General features: G+C 42.3%; 1 protein-coding gene across 1 annotated transcript in view; it reads left to right on the top strand.

The window, feature by feature from the left end:
• Positions 1–26535, top strand: part of MYRIP (myosin VIIA and Rab interacting protein) — a 221144-nt gene that overhangs the window by 90372 nt on the left and 104237 nt on the right. The window contains exon 3 of the mRNA XM_029241812.1: positions 15557–15778. Within this exon, the coding sequence (XP_029097645.1) occupies positions 15557–15778 (222 nt within the window). The remainder of the gene's footprint in view (positions 1–15556; positions 15779–26535) is intronic.

Genomic DNA, 26535 nt, shown 5'->3' with positions numbered 1-26535 from the left:
ATCATCAGAAATTGTGAAATGTCTGTCAAGGAGAAAACTTAAGTGCTATGAGAGAGAATCACAGCGAGACTTAGTTTACTCTGAAGGATGAGGGAAGGCCTGTCATGGTGAAGTGGTGGAGAGTGAATGGACTTGGGCTCAGTGGATATTGGCAAGAGGAGCTTTCAAGAAGAGAGATGATATGGAAAAGCCTCAGAAAAGGCAAGAACATGGCATTTTCAAAGAATAGCAAGAAACTGAAGAGGCGGTGTGGTTAGAGCATCAGGGGTGGGGGTGTGTTCGGAGGCTCACAGGCCATGTGGGCTCCTATTATATCTTGAGAAAAACTGAAATCTGTGAACGTATGTTAAGCAGGTGGGTGACCCAATCAGATTTTCATTTTTTAAAGGTCCTCCTCTGCTGTAGTTTAGAGATGGAGATCCGGGAAGACAAAGAAGTGTCTTCAGTTTAGAAAGATGCCATTGCCCTGGTCCCAGGGGAGATGAGACTGGGTTGGACTGGGGGTGGGGGGGTGACGGCAAAGATGGAGACAAGTAGATGGATGCCAGATATTTTCTATTTAGGATCTAGAAAGTGTAGAACCTGGGTTGACTATGCTACATAAGGAAAGGCGACCTTCTGCACATGCTGGTAAGGTATGTAGGTAACCTAATGTAATTCCTTGCCCATGACAGAATGGAGTAGTCAGGGTCCTCCAGAGGAATAGGACCAGTAGGGGTGTGTGTGTGTGTGTGTGTGTGTGTGTGTGTGTGTGTGTGTGTGTAGAAAGAGAGAGATTTTAAGGAACAGACTCACATAATTGTAGGGGCTTGGTAAATCAAAAATCTGCAGGGTGGGCTGGCAGGCTGGAGACCCAGAGTTGCAGCTCAAGTCCAAAGGCAGTTTGCTGGCAGAATTCCCTCTCCTCTGGGGGAGGCCAGTCTTTTTGTTAAAAATCCAACTGATTAACATATACACACTACTATATATAAAACAGATAATCAACAAGGACCTACTGTATAGCACAGGGAACTTTACTCAATACTATGTAATAACCTATATGGGAAAAGAATCTGAAAAATCATAGATAAATGTATACGTATAACTGAATCACTTTGCTGTACACCTGAAACTAACACAACATTGTAAATCAACTATAGTCCAATATAAAATAAATTTTTTTTTAAATCTAACTGGATGAAGCCCACCCACATTACCAAAGGTAATCTGCGTTACCCAAAGGTTAGTGATTCAGATGTTCTAAAAAATACTTTGACAGCAACATCAAGACATGTTTTTGTTTTTTTTGTTTAATGTCTGAAACATTTATATTAACATATTTCTATACAAATAACCCAAAGAAAGTTTAGTATTAGTTTTGTTTGTTTGTTTGTACTGCAGGTTCTTATCAGTCATCAATTTTATACACATTAGTGTATACATGTCAATCCCAATCGCCCAATTCAGCACACCACCATCCCCACCCCACTGCAGTTTTCCCCCCTTGGTGTCCATATGTCTGTTCTCTACATCTGTGTCTCAACTTCTGCCCTGAAAACTGGCTCATCTGTACCATTTTCTAGGTTCCAAATACATGCGTTAATATACGATATTTGTTTTTCTCTTTCTGACTTATTTCACTCTGTATTACAGTCTCTAGATCCGTCCACGATCAAGACATGTTTGACCAAATATCTGGGTACCCTGTGACCCAGCCAAGTTGACCTCTAACATTAACCATCACAAAGGTTTTCAAAAATGCCATTTTAGACTTCTCCAGCTCTCCCTGCTCAGTTTAGCCCTCTGGAGGGCCTTCAGGTAGAGTTCTCATGCTCCCTGTTATTTGCCCTCCATGATTCTGTCCCTTTTTATGCCTGAACCACCTTGCATTTAGACCATTATATGGCACCAGGTAGCATCTCCATATATGTTTATTTAATAAAGGACCACATAAATTATGTAGGATTCATTTATAAAAGCAAAAGATAGAAATTTCAACAGGCAAAGAATTTATTCAGTAAAAATTTTAAAGCAATGGATGAATTTAGATGTAGGCTTCAGGACACACATTTTAACATATTATTAAAATTAAAATGTATAACTGAAGCCTCTGAAGGCCATTAACCTAATACTGTCTCTCTTTCCCAAATGGTCTTCTGTGTATGCAACTTCAGACCCTGTTCTCTGGCTTAGCCAGGCTTTAAGTCCCCACTTTGGCCCCAGTTTTCTCTCCAGGTCAACAGGATAGTGTGGTAGGAAGGGGGTGGCAGGGTGGGGGCAACGGACTGTAACTGTGACTCCAGAATCAAGAGGCGTCTCAGACACAGAGGAGTGTGTGCTGGAAGGCAGAGCTGGGGAGAGAGCTCTTCAGTGATGTTGGTACTTACAGCAGGACCCTGCGGGACACCTGACATCACAGGTCTCCATGTGGATATTCAACCTCAGGAGGCCTGACAGTTCCAAAGCCAGAAAACACACTTATTCCAAGTGTGTTATTATTAAAGGAATGAGAAGTGTACAGAATTTCGGGTTCTCTGTGGTCAGTTTTGCCTCTCGTCTTCTCATTCCCTTGTGTCCAGAGAGGACCAGGCCACCTTAGGGATGCATCCGGCAGAGACTCCACTGAGTCAGTCTGCTTCCTGAGCATTTTCTCTCTCCTTGCTTAAAGCTCCTCCTGCCTGCCCTTGCCTCAGGGCTGGGGGTGGGATGGCAGGACTCCTTGTTGGGAAAGCCAAGGCAAATGGAAGGGCAGGGAGGGGGAAGAAGTAGCAGCACAGGGGTTCCTTGCTGGAGTGAAGTTTCCAGCAGTGTCAAGAGCTATGTCAGGCAGACAGGGAGCTCAGAGCTGCATAGCCCCAATGTGGAGCTGGCCAGATCCTGCTGCTACTGAGGGTCTGTCCTAGGCAGGGTCACCACGGAGGAGCGATGGCTTGGGACTCCCTGAGCAGCCCCACTGAGAAGCAATCTGAGATGGGCTTCAAGGGGACATAGGTCTTCTGGATGGACAGGGCTGTCTCCTGGGATCAGAAATCCCTTAAATCACTGGATATGCCATGTCCTAGAAAAACCATTTCTCAATGGTCCCATTAAACGGTCATACTGATGCTACGAATATCATTACAATGTTTTTAAAAAAAAAAGAACAGTGATTTATCACATGCCCATGATGTACAGGTGCTATGAGTGTGTATTTCTAGTCCTTCCAACAATTCTGTGAGGTGAACGTTATTGGCCCCATATTACAGATGAGTAAAACTGAAGTCAGAGAACTGAAATACCAGGTCAGGATTCTCTCCCAGGCTTCCCAATGCCAGACCTGTGCTCTTCATGCAGCACTTTCTCAATAAAGATGATTTTTCCTTTTTCCATCCAAGGGAGGATGAACGTAGGAAAAGGAATGCTGTCCTGGGAACTAGGAAGTAAGGACAGCAAAAGAGAGAGTCCTAGGAAGATGGCTAGTCATTCAAGGGCAAGCCAATCAGGGGAGCTATATATCCAGGCAGGGAAAGGCCAGTGGGAATGGGGCAGTACTGGCTGTTGTGAAGAACAGAGCCGGGAGATTTCTGGGAATTCTGCTGGACAGCAAGGCCAAGGAGAAAGAGCAGTGCCAAGACGTGAGGCATTTGGCCACCAGGAACTCATGGAAAGCTGGCCCTGGGAAGTGGCCACCAAGGTGACAGCAGAGCTTCCTCTGGCATCCAGTGCCTGGAGGGGAGGAGAAAGGGCAGAGGAATGCTGGGCCTCCCCAGAAATTCTAGAAGGAGGGAGTCATAGAGGGGACAAGTAGCAGTGACCAGTTATAGACCCCACAGTCCTGTGAAATGAGGGCTCCTGATAGACAGGCCTCTGTGCTTCCCATGGTTCCAAGAGAAGGACAGAGCAGCCCCTAGTGAGCCAGTGAGCTAGGAGGCATCAGAAGCCCTTGCAAAGAAAGTTGCCCTACAACTGGGTCAGTTTTAGACCATCCTCACGCCCAGCCCCACTCTGTGGTGGGTTTAGCGTGTTTCTATATACAATGCTGTGCTTTGCATTGGTTCGCCAGCTCAGTGTGGCAGCTTCAAGTTGACATCCCTCCCCTGGCCCTGCCACCCTTTGGGGATAAATGATCTTCGTTATGGACTGCTTGTGTCATCCTGCTTTCCTTTCCATTCCATCTTGCTCAGAACCCTGCCACTCTCTGCCTCATCACTCAGCCTCCCCTTCCCATCCTTACTTTGCTCTCACTCTACTTGACACTTGCCCTGCTCTCCTTTCTCAGAATCAGATTTATCGGTGTACAAGAGAAAACCCCAAAATAACAATAGATAAACAGTGCTGAAACAGGATAGAATTTATTTCTCTTTCACATAGAAGAAATTCAGGGGGTGGGTTCAGGACTAGTGTGGCAGCCCCCCACATCATTGAGGACCCAAGAGCCTTTGTTTTTGATCCACACCGATTCCCAAGGTCAAATCATAGATCAGGTTAGCAGCTAGAGCTCATGCCATCATGAACACAGAATGAGATGGGGGAGGAAAAGCAGAAAGACAAAAGGGAGCCCCTTCTGGCAGAGTGAGCTCCCTCTAAGCACCCTATGTAACACACCTCCCTTCCACTTTTATCTCATGGGCCAGAACTTAGTCACATGGCTGCATGTAGCTGCAAGGGATGCTGGGAAGCCTGGTCTTGATTCTGGGAGGCAAAGGCTCAGCTCAAACTCAGTGTTCTGTCAATGAGGAAGGAGAGAAGAATGGGTATCTTCCCTCCCCTCCCTCTGTCTTTCCTCCTCTGCAATGACCAGGCATCCATCATGGACTGGGTTTTGCTTCTGGGTTCAGTGTCTTAGGCTGCCTGAGAATGGAAGAAAATTAACACATGTCTGACCTTAACATAGCACCAAGATCATAGCCAGGCTTTGAGCTTATTCCTCTTCTCACAGGGACAGTGTCACTTCCCACCGTGTTTGCCCAAGCCTCCTGTGTGGACCCAGACACCTGCCTTGTGATTACACCCAGGCGAGGCAAAGCACTGCAGCAGCTGAAGGCGGATGCAGTTTCTGTCCTGAGTTCTTTCCCTTTTTTGTTTAATGGTTTCATGAACCAACCTTTACTGACAGAATCAGAAGCAGGAAAGTAGAAATCCTGGGGCATATGGAAGATAAAAAATCCCCAGTCCAACTTTAGAAGCTCTTTTAGGCAAAAAAAAAAAAAAACAATTAAATACATAAAATGAGAAAGCTCAAAAGCTACAGCCTCAAGGCATCCTCATTCAGTGACTTTTAATCTAAGTGAAGGAACCATCTGAAAAATAAAACCTCAGGCCAGTTCCTAGTATGTAAAGACATAAAAGCACTTTTTTATTTCCATAAATTTACTTCACATTCAAATGTATAACTATTTACTTATAAATCCCATGAGTTAAATAATGAAATGAAGCCATATTAATGAGCAAAATTATTTGAAATCAGAACTTATAGATGTGGTCTTGTAACAATGTTAATATCCAGTTTACTTTGTATATATTTTTTCATACGTATTTCATAATATGATGGGGATCTAGAGACACATGGGCTGGTAGTTATACATGGTCACCCTATTTCCGGTTTGTCTCACAGCTTTAGTTATGCTCCTCTGTCCAGTGTATACAGCAGCAACAGCTTTCTTGTGAATCTGCCCAGCACACAGTGGTCAGTGACCCTGGTCAGCTCAGGTTAACCTACTGCTGGCTTCAAAATATTAAAATATATACATACTGTTGCTGGAAGTGGGGTTTGGCTGCTTACCGCTCAAAAGCCAACAAAGAGGCACAGCTGGTGGAAAGAAGTCTGCTTTATTTCAGAGGCTGGCAAAGGGGTGGGGGGTGCGGACTCATGTGGCAGCTTATGTCATGGCTACAGTCTGGTCATCGTGTAGTTAACATCTTCCACCTGGTGGAGTTTTCAGTATCTATAAAACAGCTCAAAGGATATGGCTTTGAATATTATCTATAGCCCTTGAGGAGGAAATAAATGTCCTTGACTTTGCTTAATGACAAAACTGTTATTATTGAGTCTTGCTTGACTGCTTTCCTTTGCTTCTGCATTTTATCACTTCTCTGATTAAACTTATTCTCTGGCTAAAGTTTTTCCATAGACAAAAGGCAGGTGGAAAACATGTGGGGGAAGGACCATAGGGTCCCACTCCATTTCAAACCCACCTTTTCTTTGATATTCCTCAATCTTGAGGAGGGACAGGTACAGAACCAGAAAGGGAGTTTTGGATAGAGAGGTTAATCATAAACTTGGCAGGGGACCTTGGTTTTAGTTTCATTTCTCTTCCAATTTTCCCCAAATCTTTGAGGGAATGGGGCAACAACCGCTGTGGCTACTTCCTGCTGAAGTGGGGCATAGTCCTGCCTAATTTGGGGAATGGACATAGAGTTGTAAATAATCTTGAGTTTCAAGGTTAGCATCAATATTTTGTATTGTGAAAACATTACCTCTCTCTTTGATTACTTTGTCATAGTACTTGGACAAACATTTGAAAACTAGCAGACATATTACAATGAGGATAATAATCAAAATGCATCCTTGTATTATTCTCTGATTGTGTTTTTTTTTCCTTAGTGGTTAAAGCAGATGTACAATATATGTTTAATAGGCCAGAAACAGGCTGTTTTGGTTAACCTAAAGTTTAATTTAGTCATGTATAAGCCAAGATGACTTCCCCATACCTCAATATGGGAAAATTTCTTCCACCATTTTCCCTTTTTAATAGCAAATCTTTCCATGACAGCATTGATAATCAATGTATTTTTCCAACATTGCCAGAGTGGCTCAGTTGCCAGCTCTGGGTCTATTCATGTCCCTTGGTGCTAGGCCTACTTTTTGTTTATATATTGGCCTAGTTATTCACGTTGGGGGAAAACTAATCAGACATAACAAACCAGTACAGAGGTATGCTGATGGGGAAACATTTTATAGCCTATACATTTTATCAATTATACCCAATTGTCACACAAATATTGTACACGTGCTTTAAGCACATGTACTGCAAAGCCAGCAAGTCTTAAAGCCAGCAAGTACACATCATAAGTAGTTAAGTTATACTCTGTGACAACTTCACTAGACAATTTATAACTAGAAGTATGACTGAAACATAATGGCAGAACATACTCAAATTTTAGAAACGTCATATAGCTTCTAGAACACTTATATTAATGATATTTATATAACCTAAGAATGTTTATCATTATTATTTGACAATGTTTTCTGTATAATTTAACATAACAAATAATCCTAATTTGTTTCAAAAAATTTTGTTCTCTTAACAGAGAGAAAACCAAACTCAGTCTTGCATCAGCTTACTATTAATAACAAAATTCATTTATCTAATTAAATTCGATCTAATCTTTATCTTAACAACGTACAAAACTCTTTTCTCGAAATTCATTTTTTTTTTTACAAACTTTTATCACTTTCTTTCTCCTTTTTTTCCCATCCAGAAACAACCAGCTTTAGGACAAAATTAATCCTTCTTCTATCCCTCAGCAAAAATATTTTCATTTTTTTATACCTTCTCTCACCGACAACACATATCCTACTTGCTTTTACACACTGAAATGCTTCCCTTATCATTTTTACATATTACAATTTTTAACCTTTAAAAGACCTTAACAACACCAAGAAACAAGTCATTGAACTGTTTGTTATATCAGCATTTTCTTATTGGCAAACTTAAGAACATATTCCATAACCTCTAAAAACATACATTTTTCTCATAGCACAGTTTCTCTTTAATGTGGTACAAGATGCGTGTTTAATGAACCCAAACATCATTTTTTTAATTAATTTTTATTGTAGTTGCTTTACAATGTTGTGTTAGTTTCTATTGTACAGCAAAGTGAATCAGCTATACGTATACATATATCCCCTCTTTTTTGGATTTCCTTCCCATTTAGGTCACCACAGAGCATTGAATAGAGTTCCCTGTGCTATACAGTAGGTTCTCATTAGTTATCTATTTTATACAAAGTAGTGTACATATGTCAATCCCAGTCTCCCAACTCATCCCACCCTCCCTTACCCCCTTGGTATCCATACGTTTGTTCTCTATGTCTGTGTCTCTATTTCTGCTTTGCAAATAAGTGATGAACCCAAACATCTTTTGAAGTTCTACTAATTAACCCAAGGCTGAAGTGTCAGGCAGAATGGGTTGTGTTTGCATTTCAAGGACATGATAAGAGTTAACTTCAAGCTTTCTCCTAGGCATATTTTTGTTCTCTCAGGGTCAGAATTCTGAAAACAGTATTTTTATCAAGCTAGCTTTCTCTAACTGCATATGCAAAAAGAACCAGTTTTGGAGTTTCAAAAGAGTTTCATCTTAACCAGTTTTCTCTGAAGAATACTGTTAGCTACACTGTGTTAAAAAAAAATCATCTTTCTTTTTCTTAGTCATAGGTTCATAGCTAAAATTTTTCTTACTGAATTGAACCTGAATCTCCCATTTTACAAAAGGCAATGAGAATACCAATCACACAAATGGAATACACATTCACACACCAAAAGACAGAACTGTCACAAATCCTCCAAGACGATAGCCGATATGGAGTCCCAAACAAACATTTCCCCAACACAAAGGGTCCTCAACGTCAGACACACATCGGCACCAACTGGCAAAATGCCCAAATAGCACCTCGTGCTCACAATTGATCTCAACTCTCAAATGCCCAAATAGCACTTCATGCTCAAAAGAGAAGTTTGCCCAGGTGCACACTGGTAGACTTAGTCTTGGAGCTCGTCAGCTCTTTCCGATGCATGTTTCTGTTCCACCAAGGAAAGAGCCTATGCTGGCAGTCAGTGCCCAGCATGGAAGAAACAGGGAGAATCCCCAAACCAAATGGTTTCAGCACCTACTAGGAACATCCCCGCAAGTCCCCTCTCAGGATCAGCTAGCCACAAGCAGGGGGCTCATCACAACCATCCCGGCATGTCATCATGGCCGGCGGCTCTTCTCAGGAAAACCCTGGGGAGCCAGATACCGCGAGAGCATGGCCTCACGTTGGGAGCCAAAATCTGTTATGAAAAGTGGGACTAGGTGCTTGCCACTCAAAAGACAATAAAGGGCTTCCCTGGTGGCGCAGTGGTTAAGAATCCGCCTGCCAATGCAGGGGACATGGGTTCAAGCCCTGGTCCGGGAAGATTCCACATGCCGTGGAGCAACTAAGCCCGTGCGCCACAACTACTGAGCCTGCGCTCTAGAGCCCGCAAACCACAACTACTGAGCCCACGAGCCACAACTACTGAAGCCCGTGCACCTAGAGCCCGAGCTCTACAACAAGAGAAGCCACCGCGATGAGAAGCCTGCGCACCACAATGAAGAGTAGCCCCCGCTCGCCGCAACTAGAGAAAGCCCGCGCACATCAACACAGACTCAACACAGCCAAAAATAAAATAAATTAATTTTTTAAAAAGTCAATAAAGAGGCAAGGTTGGTGGAAAGGAAAGCTTGCTTTATTTTGTATTATTTATTTTGTATCTAGAACATTCTCGGTCAGCCTCTTTTATTCTCAGCCCCCACACCTCCATTCCTCTTGGGCTACTGCTTAAGTGAGGTCATTCATAGCGGTTAAATGGAGGGTCTGTTCTGTTTCATGCACTATGGCTAATTTGAGGAGGTGGGAAATATGATTGCCCTCCCTACTTTCCTGAGTTGTGAAGGTAGTGATTGAATAACTGCTTTGTGAAAACCCAGGAGGGAAAGCAGACCTAGCTGTTTGCAGGTGAGAGGGACGATGCTGGAAGGTAACTGAGCTGGGATGGTAATCAGCTACAGCTGGAGATGTCCCGCCCAGACATTTCTCATCTGATTTGATCAGCCTACCACCGTGGAGGTGTGACCCCTCTTGCAGGCTAGATGCCCTTTGGGTTTTCTTTTTCACATATTCCTGGCCAGCCTGGGCTTATAATGAAACTCTGATACACTGTGATATTGATGTGAGTCCACAGGGTGAAGGTCCCAGCTTCTCTGGTGACCTGGCCATTCTTCTTTTCAAGGAAAGAATTATAATGCCTCTAGGGTGCCCTCATTTGTATTTTGATACCTCTCTCTGCTCAAGGTCAAGATGGATGTGTGTCTGATTTCACCATCTTCCCTCCAGATCCCAAATATAACTAAACTTCTTCCATAGTCTATTTTAGACGTGGCAGGTTGTGGAAATTCCTTTGTTTTATGAAACATGGAGCTTACTGTCTGTTTCCATTCTTTTTACTTAAACTTCAGTGGATTCCATAGAGGTGATTTACGTAAATGTGCATTCATTTTACCACCTTTTTTTCTGAATTGTGATGGTAAACTCCTTCGTAGATTAGAGGTTGAACATGTTAAATATAAACTATGACTCTCTTTACTGACCCCCAAATTTTTCAGTATCATTATTCTTCTTAAATAGTGATGGTAACCAGCAAAAATGTTTCAATATATAGAAAGGTTTTAACCATCCCAACCCTCACCCCCTTGAGCCATCAGGAGCAGAGCCAGCGCCCCTCACCCTCTCCCCAGCATCCATTGTTTATTAAGCTGTCTGAAGAAATTCAGGTTGATGGAGCTCCCATAACTCCTTACAGACAATGCTCATATGAAACATGATGCTCTGGTTTATGGGGCTAAAGGGACCGTCCGAAGTTCTGGTTTAAAATGGTCTGCTTCCTTTCAGAGCTGGTAATCACACTGTATTTGGTGTGTGTCTATTAACTTCACCATCCAGAGGGAATCTTTAAGTGTTTATTTTCTGTACTGTGACACAGTGAACTCTATTAACCTTGAATGAATTTTGATAACACCATCAGGGGGCAGCAAAATGATTCTGCCTGAAATTACACAGTGAGAGAGTGACATTACCCATGACAGATTAAAAGCAAAACATACTTTTAAATTATTATGACTATTATTATTCCTATCAGTTGGGTTCACCCTCTGGAGCCTTGCTCTTAACATTTATAACATTACCGGCAGAGTCATTCCGTGATTGATCCACTACCTCACCTCCTGTTCACCCTGCAGTCCACAGCAGTAGCTCCTGCCTCACTCCCCCTACCCCCCTCACAGTGAAATTGATTTTGTCAGGGCCACCTGTGACCTCCCTGTTGCCAAATCCAGTGGACACTTCTCTGCCTTCACGGCAGGCACAGTCAGCCATTCTCTCTCTGAAACACCTTCTTCCTTTGGTGTCTTTCTCAGTCTCTTTGTCTGGCTTCACCTCTTCAAGTTTCAGCCTGAGTTTAAACATTTGGGGTTTCCCTGGCTTGTTTCTATGCTCTCTTATTTTCCCCTTGCTGCCCTCTCTTCCCTAGGGTGACTCATCCATTCCTATATTTATGGAGGTGTGTCTGAAGATAATTCCCAAACTTACACAGTTGGCCCAGATCCCTCCTCTGAGATGCACAAACACCTGTCAATTGTCCACATGGCAAATCCCTTTAGATGCCTCACAGTTTTCAGTAAAACATGCTTCTACTATCGTAGTCTTCCCTTGCTCCATAAACCGCTTCACTCCCCACAAAAGGTGTAAACCTGAGAATGGTTCTTGGTTCATTCTTTCCCTCCACCCCCATGTCAGATCCTTCAGCAGGTGTGCCATGCATCTGTCCACTCCTCTCCATCTCCTCTGCTCCTACCCTGGTCCAAACCTCAGCCACCTACTTAGATGAATGCACTGCTCTCCAGGCTTCCACACATGGCCACCTAGAAGTTGGCCTTAATGTAACAGCAGGTGCTATTACAACGGAAATTGGATCCTGCTCTGTTTCTGCTCACCAGCCTCAATAACTTCCCACTGAACGTAGGATAAGATCCAAACTCCTTTCCAGGGCCTATGTCTTGTCTTCCCTCCCCTTTCCCCAACATTAAGCTCTTTTCCTCTGCTGTTCTCTCTGCCTCTTATGCTATTTTTTTTCCTATTGGGCTAGCCCCTTCTCAACCTGTAGTCTCAACTTAAATGTCATCTCCCCAAAGAAGACTTTTGTCACCACCCAGTCTAAAGTAGGTTGCCATGTCATTCTTAGTCTAAGTGCCCTGATTATTCTGTAATAGAAGGCCTTACAACTTAAAATTGTTTTACATTTTATTTAGTTTGTAATCCTTTGAATCCCCACTTTAATACATGTTTCATGAAGAGGAGGGACCATGTCCTGTTTTCTTTTTATCCCTAGCACCTGGAATAGTAAGTACTCAGTGAGTGTGAACTGAGTGAATAATTGGCAATCTAGACAACAGTGCCTGTGACCATGGAGTGGTGGCTCATAGCTATGGGCTAGAATTACTGTCTCTTTGATAGCAAACAAGTGACATATATGCCATCACTGTCCCTGCTACACCTATGGCAGACACAGCTAACTTATGACACTCTAGCCCCATTGAGCCTGCATGCATTCTCAACACATGGTGAGAATCAGAACTGGCATTGCAGTGGACCCAGAAACCATGAAATGTTGATAAGCTTTTCATATGTCGGTTGCAGAGTGATGTATCGGGAAGAGGCTAAACCAGATGTCAGATGACATTGCTAAAGACCAGACTAACCGTGTTCAACATCATTACTCATTTGGGAAATGCAAGTCAAAACCACAATGAGATGCCACTTCACACCCACTAACACTCAGTGCTCAAGCAACAAATACATATTGAGCCTTTTTGCCCAGATACTATCACAAAACTTTCTTGACATAGAAACAAGTGTGATCAAATGTTATGGGTACTGAGACCACTGGATTTCTTGCTAATCAAAATGTAAAGTACTATTTGCTTATTGTTGATTTGCTCACTTAAAATCTCTGGAAACTCTGCGAAGTAGGAATTACTGTTGCCTCTCAGAAGGCAGAGGCTCAGAAAGGTTAGAGGGATCTTTGAGAAGTGATTGAGCTTCTCCCCAGCCACTGACTCTAAACCCATCACTCTTTCCCACATGGCTGACCATTTGGGGGCCTGGTCCTTCCCAGGACATTTCAGTGCAGGTACCTGGTCTTGCATAATTCTTGGTTGATTCTGCAGTTAGCCACTATAGGTTATCCTATACAATTCTTCAGTGACCTCTCCCGTGAGGTACTATAGGGCAGTAGAATCTGAGAAGTGAGAGATGGTTCACAAGAAGGGCATTCTATTCCTCTGCTGAGCCTGTGGTTCAAAACACTCCATTTGCTTGGAACAAACTTTGGAGGAATTGGTACAGTTTTATCACTAGACTCTCAGTGAGTTTTTAAATGCCACTGGCATTTGCAGTCCTGTGTATCAGGAAACAAAACTCATAAAGCTCAAGTGATCTTGTGCATTGAGTTCACAGAGCTTTTTTTGATCCCTAAAGACTTTCCTTCCTGGGTGTTTTATCCTATTTAATTCAGTGTCTTTGAAATATCAATAGAAGAAGGTCAATTGCTGAGGCTGTTCTTATATTGTTTACAGAGGTCAGAGCCGTTGGTAACTTAGCTCACCTTCTATTCTAAATCTGAGGGACTGGATAACAACATCTTCATGTCTTAAGGAAAAAAACCTCTGTCCTGTTTCCCTGTAAATATTTTGTTCAGCCAAGTATACATATACAATATTTTACCCTGTAGAATTATCAGCTGGCCTGATGTAGTCTCCCCTTCTAATGCTCAAGAAACAAATGAGTATCGGGCACCGCAGTGCAGAGCAGAAAGCCCTGTGCGTATACTGGCAGCCATGTAAGCCAGCTCAGGGGACCTGAAAGCTGAAGCTACAAACACTCTTTGAATTTTCATGGAAAGATGTTTATGATGTGTTGTTGTTAAGTGAAAAATTAGATTATAAAACCATATGTAGATTTCCCATTCTAGTAGCAGGCTGGGATGAGCTAGTGCAGCCCTTCTTTGTACTAAAAGCACCTAAAAATACTAATAAAATATAAGGTTTAATATAAGAAAGAGAAAATATTTGCCAATCATATATCTGATAAGGGACTTGTATCCAGAATATTATAAAGAACCCTTATAACGCAATGATGAAAAAGATAAATATTCTAATTTTAAAATGGGTAAAAGATTTGAATAGACTTTTCTCCAAAGACTACGTACAAATGGCTAGTAGGGAAATGCAAATCAAAAGCACAATTAGATACCACCTCAAACCCCCTAGGATGGCTATAATAAAAAAGGCAGACAATAACAAGTGTTGGTGAGTATGCAGAAAAATCAGAACCCTCATATGTTGCTGGTGGGATGTAAGATGGAGCAGCGATTTGGAAAACACTCTGGTAGTTTCTTAAAAGTTTAAACATTTAGCATTACCATATGTCCCAGTAATTCCACTCCTGGGATTGAAAAGATACGTCCACACAAAAACTTATACATGAATGTCGATAGCAGCATTATTCAAAATAGCCAAAAAAGTAGAAAGAACCCAGATGTCTATCAGTCGATGAATGGATAAATAAAATATGGTACATCTGTAAATGGACTATTACTTGGCCATAAAAAGGAATGAAATTCTGATACATGCTGTCACATGGATGAACCTTAAACACATATGGTATGATTCCATTTATATTAAATGTCCAAATTCAAAGAAATAGAAAGTAGATTAGTGGTTGGTAGAGGGTGGGAGGAGTAATAAGCAAGATGTAACACTCAGAAGCCATAGAAGAAAAGACTGACCGATTTAACTACAGAAAAATTAAACGCTTCTAAATGATGAAAGACACCAATAAGCAAAGTTGAAAAGACAAGTTCAAAATGAAAGAAAATATTTGCCACATACATCATAGATTCATCTGGGGTGAACTGCACAATCACAAAATGGATACAGAAACAAAAATTATTTTCTGTTATTCTTTGTGGGTGTGCATCTTTGAACAGGAAGAAACAACTCAAATTTGCCAAGGTAGAATAAGTTGGTTACTTCCGGTCAGTTGTATCCTGGGTAACTCAGTGTGTTTGGGGTAGATCCTTGCCTCTTAGGGTTTCTCCTTTCCTCCTCAGAGTGTAGAGAAAAGTGCATGCAGTGTTGTGTTTTACATTACTATGACCAGTTGTGTGCCCAGAACATCCACGAGCTCTTTGGAAGAAGGGGGTTAACTTTTATCCAACTCTGAGTCACCAGTGTTTAGGATTAGCCCATCACCCAGAGAATCTTTATTGACTACATTGATTTGAAAGCTTTTAAAATCCCTGGTGCTTCAGTTTCCAGGGATATTAAGGGCCAGGATTGCATTTATCATATTCCCAGCAGGGCTGTTATAAGGATTAATATTTTAACATAAATGATCTCCTGCTCCTTTAAAAAGACATTAATTAAGCTAAAGGATTTCTTTTTAATGTGCTTAGCTTTATAATAATTTGTATTTAAATCTAGTGTCTGAAATATAAGTAATAAGGTTTTGTGCTTTCTTATAGAAAATATGACATATAGAAGAACACAGAATTAATCCACCATTAGGGTTCCTCTCTGGATATTATGTCAAGCCATTGATCTTTCTGTGTTTTACAGGAAGATCCTACATGGCAGCTTGCCATATGGGAGGGCCAGGGTGGCGTGCTTTAGGGAGGGAGCCCCCTGACCTGATGTGCTGTTTCTCTTCTCCTCACCCTTTCCCCAACCTGGCTCCCCAGCGAGATGAAGCAGAAGCTGGATGAGGAAGGCAGCAAGTGCAGCATCCTCTCCAAGCACCAGAAGTTCGTGGAGCACTGCTGTATGCGCTGCTGCTCACCCTTCACCTTCCTTGTCAACACCAAACGCCGGTGTGGGGACTGTAAGTTCAACGTCTGCAAGAGCTGCTGCTCCTACCAGAAGCACGAGAAGGTGTGGATCTGCTGCGTCTGCCAGCAGGCAAGGTGAGTGGCCAAGTGCACCCTTAGGGTCTCAGCTAACTGGAGGCACCATCTTCCTTCAAACAGGTGGGGCCGACAGTGATTGATTGATCGGCATTATTTTTTAAGAAAGGGGAGGTTTACTAAGCTGTCTTCTACATTCAGTGTGTCTAATGCAGATAGAACACACCCAAACTTGTTTAATTAAAGTTAGCAGAAAGAGGATGCTGAGGAGAAGCTGGGAATTTCACTGGTTCAATCTTGTATGATGTCTTGTGGGGACATCGCCAGGAGTCTTGGGATTATTATTGTCTGAAATCAAAGAAGATGCAAAAGTTGAACTCATTTCCTGTTTTTCCATATTATTCAAGTCCATCATAAGAACCTGTCCAGGAAAGAAGTCCATGATTCATGGGGCAGGTTTTGCTTCTTGAAATTTCTCTAAGTCTCCGTTTGATAGAGAAGTATGTCTAGGTCAAAGTGTCTCAGATGTATGGCCTGTGCGCTGACAGTCTGTTACATTTTGAAGGATGCCTCAGAAGAGTTTATTTATGTAGTAACAAGCTGTGTAACCTCTCAGCATTGTACTGCCAAATTCATCATGGGAAACATTTAAGGAATAAATTGACTTGAATCAAGTATGGAAAATTTCAGATAAATAACAGATTTTAAAACGTGCCCAGTTTCTTCAAACCACCAAAAAAATTAGTTTCCAATAGATGGTTTAGACTAAATACCTGGTGTCTGGCTGGGGGATGGTGTTTGGGGTCACTTTGTGCTGCCATCCACTTTGACCATCAGCTTCTCTGCTCCTTGTGCAGTCTGAAATTCACCTTGGTTTAGAAGTGATTTACTTTAGGATATTACTCTCTGGGATATTCTTTCAGCATATTCATATGCGAGCAACTGGATTTTAAAACACTGTATATGTCAAATTACATGAAGAATACCTGTGTGCGTATTGTGTGAAATCCCAATAAAATAGTGGATAGCAGCTCTGTGAAGTTGCAGAGATGACCGCTTTTTAGACTCATGTTTCACTCCCCACTGCCTATGACATACTTTTCCTTTCCTATGTAAATTAATCCCATTTTTGGTGCATTGGTTTAATTTCTAGCTGTTTATCCAGTAGCTACCATATGCATATGTTTTTGAGATACTATGGAGCCATGAATAATTATAATAATAAAAATTCTTGCTCACAGAAAATTAAGGCACTAGGAATACAGGGTAGACATCCATGTGATAAAATTAACCAATTGTGTCAGAAATAAATGACTATATCAAGCACCCGGGCCTGTCTGTGGTGTGGTTCTACAGGAGGGACTCAGATTAGAATGTAGGCTTCCCTGGGGAGGACACAGGTAATGTCAAGTCACTGTAAAAATGGTGGTAGTCCAAAACTTCAGCTTTCCTCTTTCTCATCACAGTGAAAAAGGGTCTACCTGTCCTAGGGTTCTGGTTGGTTATTTATTATAGTAAAAGCATTTTAAGAATTTTAAATGAAAATTCCCTTGTAATGGTCACTGCTCTAATTATGATCAGATGGTTTGTGCTTCGTCAGTTTGTTTTCTCCATATGTTTTGCATTAAAACATATTTCTGTTGTCAGTGTTAGTTTAAAATTTTTAGCTTTGGGAGATTAACAAACTTCAGTGAATTTATTATAGAATGAATGATGGATTACTTATTTTAGAAGTTATATAGCTAATGGGATACTACAGGATCATTCCCTTTGTCATCTTTTTATTATATAAAAATTTATCTTCTTGACCATTTATTGCATAGATTCAGTCAAACATTATAAATAAGGACTTATACTGGTTGTTTAAGATCTTCTGAGGAAACCGAACTTTCTCAGTGAGCCTAGATGCACACGTCAGTCATCATTTGGTGTCGAACTGATTCAGGAACGGCGTTCCTACTTTCCTTGGAAACAAACTGGCTTCTTAGTTCTTTGCTTCATTATAAAAATTGTTCTCTCTGATTTTGTTGTTTTGTGCTATTACCTTTAACACAGACCAGTTTGGGAGATTGTTTTCGGGGAATGAGAGAGAAAAATTATCCCTGGGACTGAAATCAAAACATATCTCCTGATTATGTCTGTGGCATTGGCTTTGGTTTTTCTGAGACAACTTAAGCCTTCATTTCTTTTCACTTGGAGTCAAATATCCTTTAATTCTACCTGATCACTTATTGCTTGGTGTTCCACACAGTCCACAGGATTCATAAATTAGGATGCTGCCCTTTTAGTATAAACTCCACAGTATGTTTTAGAGATATCCTAATGGGTTTGCAATATCCCTAAAGAAGATATGATATTAAAAAATTATCACTATGGGATGAGGACATCCACAGGTTAACAAGTATATGGGGAAATGTTGAACCTCAATAGAAAGCAAGGGAATAGAGATTTATGCTTCAAGTAGCTTTTTTCTCATGAAATTAATGTGTTTTTTTCAGCATTCTCTTCAGTGTTGGCAAGGGTAGATTGAAAAAGGCACTCTCATCCATTGCTGGCAAAGTTGAAATGGGCATAACCTTTTACCAACGTGTATCAAGAGCCATTAGCATGTTCAAGTCCTTTTACCCATTAATTTCATTTTTGAAAACCTATACCTAAAGAGGCGATGGAATATTTTTAATACAAAAATAATTCTCAATACAAAAATGAGATATACTGGATTATTTGTAATGTAAAACCCAGAAATAATCTAAATGTCCAACAATAGAACAGAGGAAGTAAGTTAGGATACATTCAACTTGACAGAATATGATGAGACATTTAAAATAATGTGTATATTGTATTAGCATGGGTAAATTCTTATATATTAAAAATTAGGTATGCGATGGTTTCTTTGAAGTGTTTTCACTTTTTTGAACAGAGAGCATTCTTCCTAGGTGTACACTTTGTGGAATATTTATGTGGCAAAGGAGCCTGAATGGCAATGGAATTATTTGTGTTGGCAGCACTGTGTGCCAATTTCATGTAGTTCATTTTGGTTAATGAGCTCTTGAGATTTCTTTACACACCATGATGCAACAAGTCAAAGAAAGTTACTGTGTGCTTGGAAAAATCCCATCTTACCCACGGCTGTTCAGTGAAAAAGCTGTACAACTGACAAATCTCTTGACTAGATTGAAGAATTTAAGGGAAAAAAATTGAGGAATGTTGGTGGGAAGTTTCATTTGTGTACTGTGAGAGACAGTCTACCCTTCCAAATTTTAGAATAAATCTCATCTTGGGAAACATCAAAGACACACCGAGCAATATTATTCAAACCAACTGGCTTGAAGTCTTCAAAATATTGATGTCATTAAAGAAAAAGAGACTGAGGAAATGTTTAGATTAAAGAAGACTAACAAGAAACGATACCCAAGTGACATGCCTAATCCTTAATCAACTCTTGAGGTGAGGGGAAATAGCTATGAAGGACATTGGGACAATTGACACCATTTGAATATGGATAATGGTAGAATAGTATTGTATTAATTTTAAATTTCCTGAAATTGATCACTTTACATAGCTCTATAAGAGAGTGTCCTTGTTCCTGGAAATACACACTGACACACATCATGGTAAGTTAAACATTTTTCACTTGTTTCCTCCATAAATGCTTATTGAGTTCAGCCTACACAGGAGGCCTGTGCTAAAACAATCAACTCTTTATTGCCCATCACTGATTTTCTGGAGAACTGTTTGTTCACGTGTTCACTTGCGATGTTTATCGTATAATTTTTTGACACGAGTTCTTGGTGTGCCTTTTGTTTGTAATGTTCCTTTTCTCCTTTCTTCCTTGAAGCCTCCTTGCATAAATTTCAGGACAGTTACTATGGGGAAGGGGACAGCCTGAAATTTTGATCTTTTTAAAATTTTTTTATTCTTTTTTTTTTTTTTTTTTAATTCTTCTCTTTTTTTTTGGCCGCACCTAGCAGTTTGCAGGATCTCAGTGCCCCAACCAGGAACTGAACTCCAGCCACGGCAGTGAAAGCGCTAAAGCCTAACCAGAAATTTTGATCTTTTTGAAATTTCTCTGATAAGCAAAGGCACTGGTTCTCTCCTTTAGCAAGTGCCCAGGCCTACGTTAATGGCCAAGGTTAAAGAGTCAAACAGATTTCAGTACTGCTCACGGCAGCTTCCATAGTAACTGGAGATGAGTCTGTGCGTGAGCAGCTGTGAGTGAAGAGTGCTCTGCTGGAGACTCTGAAGTCCCCGTGGGGGCCCCGTGGTTAGAGCAACAGCAGGACAGGTGTCCCAGAGGAAGGGATGCCTGAGTTGGGCTTTCATGAGGTAGGTGTTCAGCAGGGGAGGACAGGAGGCAAAGGCAGGCTGGACAAAGGAAGGGGGAGCAATGGGCAGACTGGAAAGCTCGGGCAAGGTAGGGCTGAATCTAGGCTGCGGGCGGCAGAGAGTAGATTTCCAGAAAAGAATGCTAATTAGATGCCAACACTCTCCACTTTATGGTCCTGCAAGGTGGATGGCACCCCCTGTTATAGTTGTAGACGCTGAGCTCACTGAGGCATGTTACTGTTCCAAGTAAGGGTGGGAGCAGGATCCAAACCCAAATGTTTGCCTCCAGACTGCAGGGTGTGCATTCTCAACAGGACTAAATGCCCCCCCAACCAGGCCAAACTTGGTCTTTGGAGGGAAGAGGGAATCTTGCTCTTTTTATGCATAAAGCACAGATATACATACAGTACATACACAAGCCTAGGATAAGCCTTGCGGTTAAAAATTTGAAGTTCCCTCAGAAAGGTCCACAGAACATCAATTTAAGAAATGAAAAGAAGGATTTGATATCCCAGTATAAGAGGGGGATAGCCAGCAAAGAGCATCCATTTTACTTTATAGAAACCTTACAAGATGTAAATCCTTAGAAAGGTCCTAGAGAAATAAATCTTAATTTGGAAAGGCAGTATTCAGCACGAAGACAAATAAGTTTAGCAGGAACTATTATAGAAGATGATGCTGTATCCATTTCTTTCTCTTTTTTTTTTTTTTCTGTATTCATTTCTTAAGACTACAAACAGCTCTTAAAATCAAGACCAAAATCTACTGCTGCTGGGCTTTTCTGGTGGCGCAGTGGTTGAGAATCTGCCTGCTAATGCAGGGGACACGGGTTCGAGCCCTGGTCTGGGAGGATCCCACATGCCACGGAGCAACTGGGCCCGTGAGCCACAAGTACCGAGCCTGCGCGTCTGGAGCCTGTGCTCCCCAACAAGAGAGGCCGCGATAGTGAGAGGCCCGCGCACCGCGATGAAGAGTAGCCCCCACTTGCCACAACTAGAGAAAGCCCTCGCACAGAAACGAAGACCCAACACAGCAAAAATAAATTAATTAATTAAAAAAAAAAAAAGAATAAGGTGTTAAAAAAAAAAAAATCTACTGCTGCTAAATTTCTTGAGTTCTCATTTGAGAGCAGGAACAAGTGGCCTAAAGAAGGCAAACTCATTCAGCATCACCTGATGCGAGGGCCAACGCATTTACCATACAAATGGGCTACTTCAGCCTGGGCTGTGTAAGCTGTACTGTCAGAAGTATTCCTAGGAATCCTGCCTGAGGTGTGAATTGCTCTCAGAATCACCATAAAAGCATCAGAGAACATTATGGCCTCTGCAATTCAAAGGCAGCCCTGTCAGGGGAGTATTTATGAATTTGTTGGTAAGGAAAGAACTGAAAAGGCTTGTAGTCTACACTAGTATAAGTGAAGATATGAGATAATTAAGAAAAGAGTATTTCATTTTTTTCTAAATAATTGACCCAGGGACCCCCAACTCCCCAGTCAAATAGCTTCCAGAGCCTCATTCAAATTAAACCACACGAAGACATCTGCATTTTCTGGGACTGTGTGTCCTTCAGATGATTTGTTTAACCTCTAAAATGAGATTCTTCAAGAGACATCTAGGAATGGCCTTGTAAACTCAGGAAGTGTAATGAATTCCAAATAAGCTGAATAACTTTTGTCAGCTCTGCCTTTCAGGTACAATCATAAAGCACTAAAATTTTTTTATTGCTTCTAATCAATTTAGCTTATATCTCTAACTTTTGGGGAAATAATATACCATTCAGTAGGTAGGCTATGTCATGTCACTGTGTGTTATCAAATAGAATGAAAAAGAAGAAACTGTCAATACACGCAACGCTATGGATGAACACCATGGATGTTAAGCCAAAGAAGACAGATACAGATGGCACATACTGTATGATTCCATTGATGTAGAGTTCTGAAATGGTCAAACTGATTTATGATGAGAGAAACCAGAATAGTGATGGCCCTTGGGAGTAAAAGGGGCTACTGAATGGGAGGGGACCCAGCAAGCCTCCTGGAGTGATTAGGATGTTCTATACATTGACTTAAGTGGTGATCTGACGTGTGTGCACATATGTAAACATTCACTGTGACACTTAAGATTAGTGCACTTTACTATAGGTAAGCAATACTGCCATAAAATAATTTTTTAAAATTTACTGGCACATTTACACTGGCTCTGCCACTTAACAGCTATGTGGCTACTGGCCAGTTACTAAGCATCTCTGAGCATCATTTTCCTCATCTGAAAAATGCGAATTCATGACACTGGGCTTAGAAGGTTGCTAAAGGATTAGAGAAGGATGATTTGTGCCCACCATGGTGTCCGTCCCATGGTTAGAAGGCTCTGGTGATAAGAACTTTAATTTCTTTTACTATAACGATGTGCGGCCCACAGCCCCTGGCTCTGATGGCTCCAGCTCTGATGGCACAGCTGGGAAGCCATGCCGGGTCCCTGCAGGTATGCCAGAGGATGGCACCTCCTGTGACAAGGACATCATTTCTAATCACACTCATAAAAGTATTCCAGCTACACTTTTTATTGCAGTAGAGGATTTTTTTAAGCATGAGTGGAGAAAATTAGAAGCTGCTGGATAAGGCTTGTGGGTTGTACTCCAGGGAAATAAAAACCAAATAAATTCACTGGCTGATTTTGAGGAGAAAAGGTCATTCTCTGAGAATAATGCCAGAATATGTCCTTGAAACCCTGAAAAATAAACACGCAACTTGGAAAACCAAAATAAACACACAACTTGGAAAAATAAACACACAACTTGGAAAACCAAAGACATTCAGATCCATAGCAAGGTACATAATAATTAAACTTTTAAAAACTAAAGAAAAAATTAAAAATCTTGAAAGCAGCCAGAAATAAACAATATATTTTTTATAAGGGAAGATCAATTCAGGTGACGACAGATTTCTCAACTGAAACTACGGAGGTCAGAAAACTTAAAACTAAAAATATAAAGGGTGCAATCAAAGCAGGATGTCCACAACGACCCAGGAGGAATGGATTATGGTTCCCTAATGAGCTGAAAAGCAAGTTAAACAGCTTGCTTTTCACTGCGTGGAGGCTGCCTTTGGAGGGATGAGACCTTTGTGGCCGTGGGGATTTCATGCCTTGGGCAGGCCCTCTCCAGCACAGGAGCGGGCTATAGCTCAACCCATAGCAGGGTCCTGCTTGCCAGGGGCTGGGACGGGAGAATGAGTTGCAGGGCCCCTCCAGAGGGTCACCAGGGCAGGTCCTGCTGCTTTGTGGGCCAGGGGCTGGGAGATGGCAGTGGGAATTGGCTCCCCTGGACATCCAGAGGCCTGTCCCCTGGTTTACACTCAGGACTTCTGGTGTTGTGGAAAGAATGCCAGCCCCTGCTATCATACACACCTGGCTGAAACCCTGGCCTGGCCCCATACTAGCTCTCTGTTCCCAAGTCTACTATCCATCAAATAGAGCTTTTGCTGGTTTAGGGTAGTGCTGGGAGTAATTACCGAGGCAGCCCTGTGCCTACTGCAGTGGACCTCCAGTGACTGTTCTCAAAGCCAGGTTCAGAGAAGTGATGTGGACAGTTGTGGCCTCTGGGAGCCTCAATCCAGAAGGAAGAGTGTAGCAGCAAGGGAATCTCATTGTGGGCACTGAGGCCGGTTGGCTTTCAGGGCTCTAGGGTGGCACAACGGGGGCCAGCCCACACCCTGAGTCCAGGATGAAAACTGGGGGCTGTTAGGGAGTTCATAAGGTGCCACAAAGCATAATCAACGAACTCCCCTCATACCACTGCTACATGGATGAAAACAGAAACACAGCGACTAGTGCTGGACATGCACAGACATGACCATGGGGAGAAGGTCCACAGGAGGGTAGCAGGGCAAGTGACCCAGTGTGGCTGTGACAGAGGGGTGATGTGGCTGAGTTGGTTTGGGTTCTGATGCTGGCCCTGCCCGCCTGTGGGCAAGGATCCAAAGCCTCACTTTCCTCCTGGTCCAGATGAGTGTAACACAGTGCCAGCCTCACAGCGTTGTGGACAAGACTCATTGAAAGGGGTCTGCCAGGGCTCAGCCCAGCAGCCGGCCCGTAATAAGTACCAATAGATGTTAGCTATTATTATGGTTGTTATTGTTGCCATCACTGGGGAGTAAGCCAGACAAGCAGATCACAGAACTGAGAGTACAAACTGAAACATCTGCTTCAAGAAGGGAGGGTGTCGTGACATGCTAGATTTTGGTTCTGTTGCAGAGAACATTTGTCCAGCATGAATGTGTCAGGTTAAAAGGATGAGGTGAGAAAGCTGGCCTGGAGTCAGTGGCGTCCTGGTGAATTTTTGACAACCGGCTCTCCAGGGATAAAGAAGGCTTGATTTGTAGTATTTGCCAATTTCCATAGTGTAAATACTCCCACCATATACGTTTTCGAGCTATCGACGTATTATCACTGAGTTGGCGAGAGGCGCTCACAGTCAGCTCCCCACAGCTGGAACAAGCCTGCCCAGCATAGCAGTGGCTTGAGTGGAAAAGGGTGTCTCCAAGAACAACAGGAAGAGGTCCCTGCCCTACAAGAGCTCAGAGTCCAATATGGAAGACAGGAAAGTCCCAGCCATAACCATACGGAGATGGTATAAGTGCTGGGAGAGCACCGAGAGGCAGTGCAAAGGCCCTGAGGGGTGAGCCAGAAGACCTGAAAGCGTCCTGTGTCTGAGAGCATCTTAATGCCTGAAACTCAGGTCTAGGTCATTAAGAAGGATGCAGCCAGACCTTATTAAATTGAAGAAGCATTTTTTGGTTGCATTATGTTGTTTTAACCTCTCAGCCACCCATGAGATACGTGGAGCCAGTATTCCAATTTTGTAGCTGAAAAAAATGGATGTTTGCAGAAGTTGTTACAACGTTGTCCTTTTTCATTGGGAGCCCTCAAAAGCCATCTTTGAGCTTAGTAGCTTTCCATGCAGGTTCTTAAGACTCGGAGATGCTCCTGGGCCTGAGACTGAGATGTATTCACGTAGCAGGAAAATTTTGGTCCTAGATATATTTGGAGTATGCCACAATGCTAGAAGTGGCCATTAGATTTGTCTGCAGCTCAAAAAAAATCAACCCTAACAAGGGCCCAAAACAAATAAACAAAGCTAAAAGGGGACATGAAAGTTAGAATTTTTATGAGAGTCTCAGGAATGTCATCATCATAAAGCTTTTATACATTAGTTCCAAAGAACATGCTCCTCTTTGTTGGATGTTTCTGGGCTTATTGTATTACAAGGGCCTTGGCAATGTTTATGCAGAATTGTATTTGCTTCGCTAAAAACCACTTTCTGTCAATTTCTGTTTTCTTCTCTAAAATTATATACAGGATCTTCAGGCCAAGGTGTATGTGGATGTGTGAGAGCCTGTGAGTCTGTTTCAGTGGGACAAAGTCAAGGAAGGTCACTTCTGAGACCATGTGCACCTCTAACAATAATGTAAAAGTGCTTCTCTCCATCCTTTGATTTTTGACCTGGGGACAACCTCTTTCTCAAGGGTTTACTAAAAAGTGCCTCATGTGGTGTTACTGGATGCTGAAAAACACACCATGAATACTTGTTGCATTCAAAATTTCATCAAGAAAAATCAATATACTCAGCTTTATTTCTAATCAGACTGTTTTCTTGCTTGGTAAGCTTTGAGAACTTGTGCCAAATCCCTGACCTTTCTGGGCCCCTCCTGAGAGACTGACAGTTGACAGTGATTAGGGACCCCTGTGACACATTCCTCAAAGAGCCTAGGGGCTAGCCAGTGAGGAGCTGGCCCAATGCTCAGTGCTGAAATTTGCTGATGTCATGAAGGGCGGTGATTGTGTTCAGACAGCATCGCGATCTTGGCCTTAGAGGGCAGTGTAACTCCCCAAGATGGTTGGGAAAAAGGGGAATCTGCCTTTGCTTATGACCTGTCCCCACCTGGTGTGGGGCATGAGGCTGAAGGCGGTGGAGAGAGCCCGCTCTCCTTGTAGACCAGCCAGAATTGTCCTGTCACCATTTCTGCTGGTTTCCAGTCTCCAAGAGCAAGTCACCTATGAGCATTACGGGATAAGGTTTCAAGTTTGGGAAATGAAAGCCTAACTCAGCTGACCAGCTTCATTCATTTTAACTCACCATCTGTCAAACCTGCTGGCTTATGCACTTCCCTGCCTACAGCCATTTCAGAGATGCCCTTCAGAAACAAAAGGCCACAAGGTGACATCTTATGTGGCACAGGTACCTATGACTTTCATTTCTCAGTGGCAGGGTTCCACCTCCATTGGTGTAGGCTTCCTGTCTGATGTCTGTGGAGGACGTGCCGTGTTGAGTTGCATTCTAGCGTGGTGGGTCTGTGGAGGCTTAAGGAGGTGCCACACAAATGCTCAGACACTCGGGTGGAGCAGAGGTGAGCCTTCAGGAAGCAGTGAAGAGGATTCATCTTCTTCCTTTTGGTTGTGGTTTCCCAGGCGTGAACTTCAGGTAAGCTAGTGTGC

Source organism: Monodon monoceros, unplaced genomic scaffold (genome assembly GCF_005190385.1).
Source record: "Monodon monoceros isolate NGI ecotype Baffin Bay Population unplaced genomic scaffold, NGI_Narwhal_1 Super_Scaffold_3, whole genome shotgun sequence".
NCBI classification, from domain to species: domain Eukaryota; kingdom Metazoa; phylum Chordata; class Mammalia; order Artiodactyla; family Monodontidae; genus Monodon; species Monodon monoceros.
The sequence above is the reverse complement of the archived record's forward strand: the minus strand, read 5'-3'. Positions and strand labels throughout refer to the sequence as shown.